This window comes from Gekko japonicus, unplaced genomic scaffold, assembly GCF_001447785.1.
Source record: "Gekko japonicus isolate JY-2015 unplaced genomic scaffold, Gekko_japonicus_V1.1 scaffold96, whole genome shotgun sequence".
Classification (NCBI taxonomy): domain Eukaryota; kingdom Metazoa; phylum Chordata; class Lepidosauria; order Squamata; family Gekkonidae; genus Gekko; species Gekko japonicus.
The window spans coordinates 526,699-531,170 of record NW_015168048.1 but is presented as its reverse complement, the minus strand read 5'-3'; the positions used below and the strand labels follow the sequence as shown (position 1 = coordinate 531,170).

Sequence of the window (4,472 nt, the reverse complement as noted above, 5' to 3'; positions counted from 1 at the left end):
CCAACACTAAGATCAAGAAGGGGAGTGACCAGAGAATAAATGAACAGGAGAGAGATGAGTTCAGTAATTTTCAGGTAAATTTGAAGGGACCTATAGTACGAAAGGATGTCTGTAATCTGAAACGTCTTTATACTAATGCACAGAGTATGGAAAACAAACAGGAGGAACTTGAACTTCAAATATTGGAAAGTAAGTATGATCTGATAGGTATCACTGAGACTTGGTGGGATGAGTCTCATATATGGAGCACAGCGATTGAAGGAACAGAATAAACAAAAAAGGAGGTGGGGTGGCACTATATGTCAAGAATGAATACACTTGTACTGAAATTCAGGATTTCGAGAGTTGCCCTGTTGAAAGTGTGTGGGTAAGGATAGAGCGAGGGAAAAAAGAAGGGGCTACTGTTGTGGGGGTATACTACAGACCTCCGAACCAACTGGAGGAACTGGATAATATATTTGTACAACAGCTTGCTAAACTTTCACAGAGACAGGATGTAGTGGTTATGGGAGATATCAACCATCCAGATATTTGCTGGAAATCTAACTCTGCTAGACATGGGGCATCCCGCAGATTCTTGAATAGTCTTGCGGACAACTTCATCTCTCAGAAGGTGGAGGTGGGAACCAGAGGATCTGCTATCCTAGATTTAATCCTGACGAACAGGGAAGAATTGGTTGATGAAGTGAACGTTGTGGGATTCTTGGGGAATAGTGACCATGTCAGCCTGGAATTTGACATAGAGAAGGATGTGAAACCAGGACATAGTAGGACTCGTATCCTAGACTTCAGGAAAGCTGATTTCAAAAAACTCAGAAAAATATTAGGTAGGATCCCGTGGCTAGAAATGCTGAGGGGGAAATTTGCAAAGGAAGGATGGGTGATGCTGAAAAATGAACTGGTATACAGCAAAACATGCATTTTGTAAAACTAAACCACTGCTATCATGGTATTTCTGTCTACAAAAAATGTTTCCACATAAGGCTTACGTTTTGTATGCTGATTGTCAGCTCTGTCTTGAAATCACTGAAATCCTTTGCAAGTTCATAGCCGTGATGGTAGAATGTGAACAGCCCTTGCAGAAAAGCCAGCAACTACAGTGGAAGAGGAAAAAACACGTCGTTGAGTTAGGAGAGGTACACTCTTGGTGGATTCTGTTTAGTCTAGTAAATTTATTCGTTTAAACCCAATGAAAGCAATGAAATTAGATTGGAATAATTTTGCATAGGATTGCACTGTAAAACTGTATCTGATGTACACTTACTTGGAAATCTTCTATTGCACTCAGTGGAACTTATTTCCTAAAAAACTCACATGGGAACAAGTAGCCCAGCCCATAAATTTCACACTTATGTGCAATATCTACAATGTTCTTGGGTTGTAATTTATTGTTTATCGGGTTGTAATTTATTTACAGGGTTTATGGGGCTGTAATTTATTGTTTATCCCTGCTATAAATTGATGTTTTTTAATCAGGAAAATGAATTTTTATAAATTGATTAACTGGATTAATTGTGATATTTTAATTGATCAATTTAGGTGGTGCTATTAGTATTTATTAGTAGGGTAGGAGGTAGGTAGGCTTGAGGGTGAGAGATAATATCAGAATATAAATTGGGTAGACTGTGGATTACATATTGGGGTTCAGACCTGCTTCTAGTGCCCACTGCCAGTTCTATGAAAAAAGGCATCCAGGATCACCCCTAGGCTCCTCACCCTTAGCACTGGCTTCAACAGTGCCCCACCGAGGGTCAAGAGATTAATTCTAGATCCCCAGACCCCCACGGCTCGGGTGCAGGACCTCCATCTTCACTGGATTTAATTTCAGCCAGCTCTGCCATAGCCATCCAGCCATAGCCTCCAGTGCCCTGTCCAAAACATCTGGGGTGGAGTCCGGTTGGCTGTCCATCAACAGATAGAGCTGGGTGTTATCAGCATACTAGTGACAAACCAGCCCAAACCACCACACCAGCTGGATGACGCAGTGCATATAGATGTTAAACATCAGAAAGAGGATAGCCCATTGTGGCACACCACACTCCAGCAGATATCATGGCAAAATCCTCTCTCTGAGTGCCATCCTCTGTCCCCAATCATGAAGAAAGGAGAAGATCCATTGTAAAGTGATCCCCTGTATCCCTACATTGGCGAGGCAGTGGATCAGAAGATCATAATTGACTATGTTGAACACTGATTTAAGATCAAGAAACAAAAGCAGCACTGACCCACCTCGATCGAGGTATTTCATGAGGTCATCTGTGAGAGTGACTAATGTGGTCTCCATCCCATGGCCAGGGAGAAACCACACTGGAATGAATCCATGATAGAGGCATCATGCAAGAAAACCTGGAGCTATTCAGCCACCACTCTCTCAACTACCTTACCCAGGAATGGAAGGTTCAGTACTGGGCAATAGTTGGCAAGGACTGCAGGGTCCAGTGATTTTTTTCAACAGTGGATGCACCATTGCCTCTTTCAGGCCCACTGGGAATATCCCTGAAGACAGGTATAGATGGATTATATTTCCCAGAGGGGCCTAAACACCATCTCCACATGCCTTGACCAGCTAAGATGGGCATGGGTCAAAGAGGCGAGTGGTGGGCTTTACAGCTGCCAAGATCTTGTCAGCCTCTTCCTGGGAGAGCTGGCTGAAGTGGTCCAAAATTGGACTAAAAGATGGACAAGGGGATTCCAGTTCCCTTACTCTATCAATTGTGGCAGGGAGGTCCTAGCAGAGTGACAAGGCTTTGTCTGCAAAAAGGCTGGCAAATGCCTCACAGCCAATATCCAATTCCTTATCATTTTGTTTGTCCTGTGGCAAAGAAGTTAAAGACCAAATTGTCCTAAATAACTGGGTCGGGCAAGATCTAGCAGATGGCATGAAGGCCATATAGAAATCCTTCTGAGCAGTCTTTACTGTCATCTCATATAAACGTCCTATAAGATGGTCTTGTAGCTTCATCAGAGGCATGCAGCCACCCTCACTCCTGTCGTCTCAGTTCTTCCTTCATCCTTCGTAGCTTTGGGGTGTACCAAAGGAGCTAGTTTGGCATGAGAGTAGAGAGGACACCGGGGGGCAATTTTGTCTATGGTTTTGGAGAGCTGGCCATGCCAGTCCTCCACCAGCTCATCCAACAAATCACCAGGGGACACTGGATACCGCAGAGCATTCTGGAACCTACTGCGTTCCATTAGTCTTTGTGGGTGAACATAAATTTGCTCACTGCCTAAACAGGGAAAGTTAGGCATACTCAGCGGGGCCTTCAGGGCGAAATGGTCTGGCCATGGCACTGCATCAGCAGTTTCCAGATTCATATTTATCCCCACGCCAAAAATAAGATCCAGTGTGTGGCCAGCTTGATGTGTGGGAGCCAAAGCAAACTGGGAGAGTTTCAGTGTCGCCATGGATAACACAAAGTCCCTGGTCTGAGAGGAAGCCACATCATCAACATGGACACTGAAATCTCCCAGGACCACTAGCCTGAGGTGTTCCAGCACCCAACCTGATACGACCTCCAACAAGCCCCACAGGGTATCTGCTGGTGTGTTAGGCGGTCAGTAAACCAGTCAGATAGCCAGACTCTCCTCGGCATCCCACACTAAGCCAACACCTTCAGTGCCAGAAATTTTTGGTGCGGGGAGCGCCCTGAAGAAGAAAGACTCCCAGATGAGCAGTGCCATACCTCCCTGTCCAATAGTCTGAGACTGCTGGAGGACCAAGAAACCGGGGGCGGGGAGAGTTGGTTCAGGGCGACAGACAACAGTATTGCCTTCCCTTACCCAGGTCTCGGTCATGCATGCCAGGTCTACAATTTGCTCTGCCAGATAATCCTGTAGAACAGAGGTCTTGTTATTAATAGACCTTATTAATAGACCTGGCATTGCACACCACCTGTGTTGGAGAAGGGTATATATTCCTAGCCCCACAACCAACATCCCTCAATACACAGGTGGGAAGGAGACCAAGCATTTTCCACCTTGTCCCACTGGCATACCTCCCATGCTCCCCTATAACTGGTATCCCGGACCCCAACATGGCCTCCTCTGCTGGATCTTATTTTATTTATTTATATTTATTTATTTATTCTATTTATCCCCCCCTCCCCCCCGCCGAGGAAGACTCAGGGCGGCCACAAACTAATACTGGCTAAGGCAAAGGCAGGTCACCTATAGGTGAAAAAGAGGAAATATGAGGCACTGCATGACATGGTTGCCACTTCTATGCAGCAATATAAGCAGGAGGAAGATAAACCAAATTACTTAAAGAGATTAGCTAATTTGCAATGAAGAATTATATCTGCATTATTGTTGTTATTAAATTATTGTAATTATTGTTCTTAAAATGTTGTGATTAAATAATTGTTGCTTTTACTATCCTTATACTAATAGCCAAGTCGCCCCGTGAGTGCGGATCGCTAAATCCGCGCTCTGGGGTGACTTGGGGGGCAGGGAGATTTTTCTGCACTCTTGGG

The 4,472-nt window shown here is 44.7% G+C and overlaps 1 protein-coding gene across 1 annotated transcript in view; it reads right to left on the bottom strand.

Annotated features, from left to right (window-relative positions):
- The window catches only part of ARHGAP26 (Rho GTPase activating protein 26), a 456,611-nt gene that overhangs the window by 317,831 nt on the left and 134,308 nt on the right, over positions 1 to 4,472 (bottom strand). Inside the window, exon 7 of the mRNA XM_015414327.1 lies at positions 990 to 1,094. Coding sequence (XP_015269813.1) covers positions 990 to 1,094 — 105 coding nt within the window. The remainder of the gene's footprint in view (positions 1 to 989; positions 1,095 to 4,472) is intronic.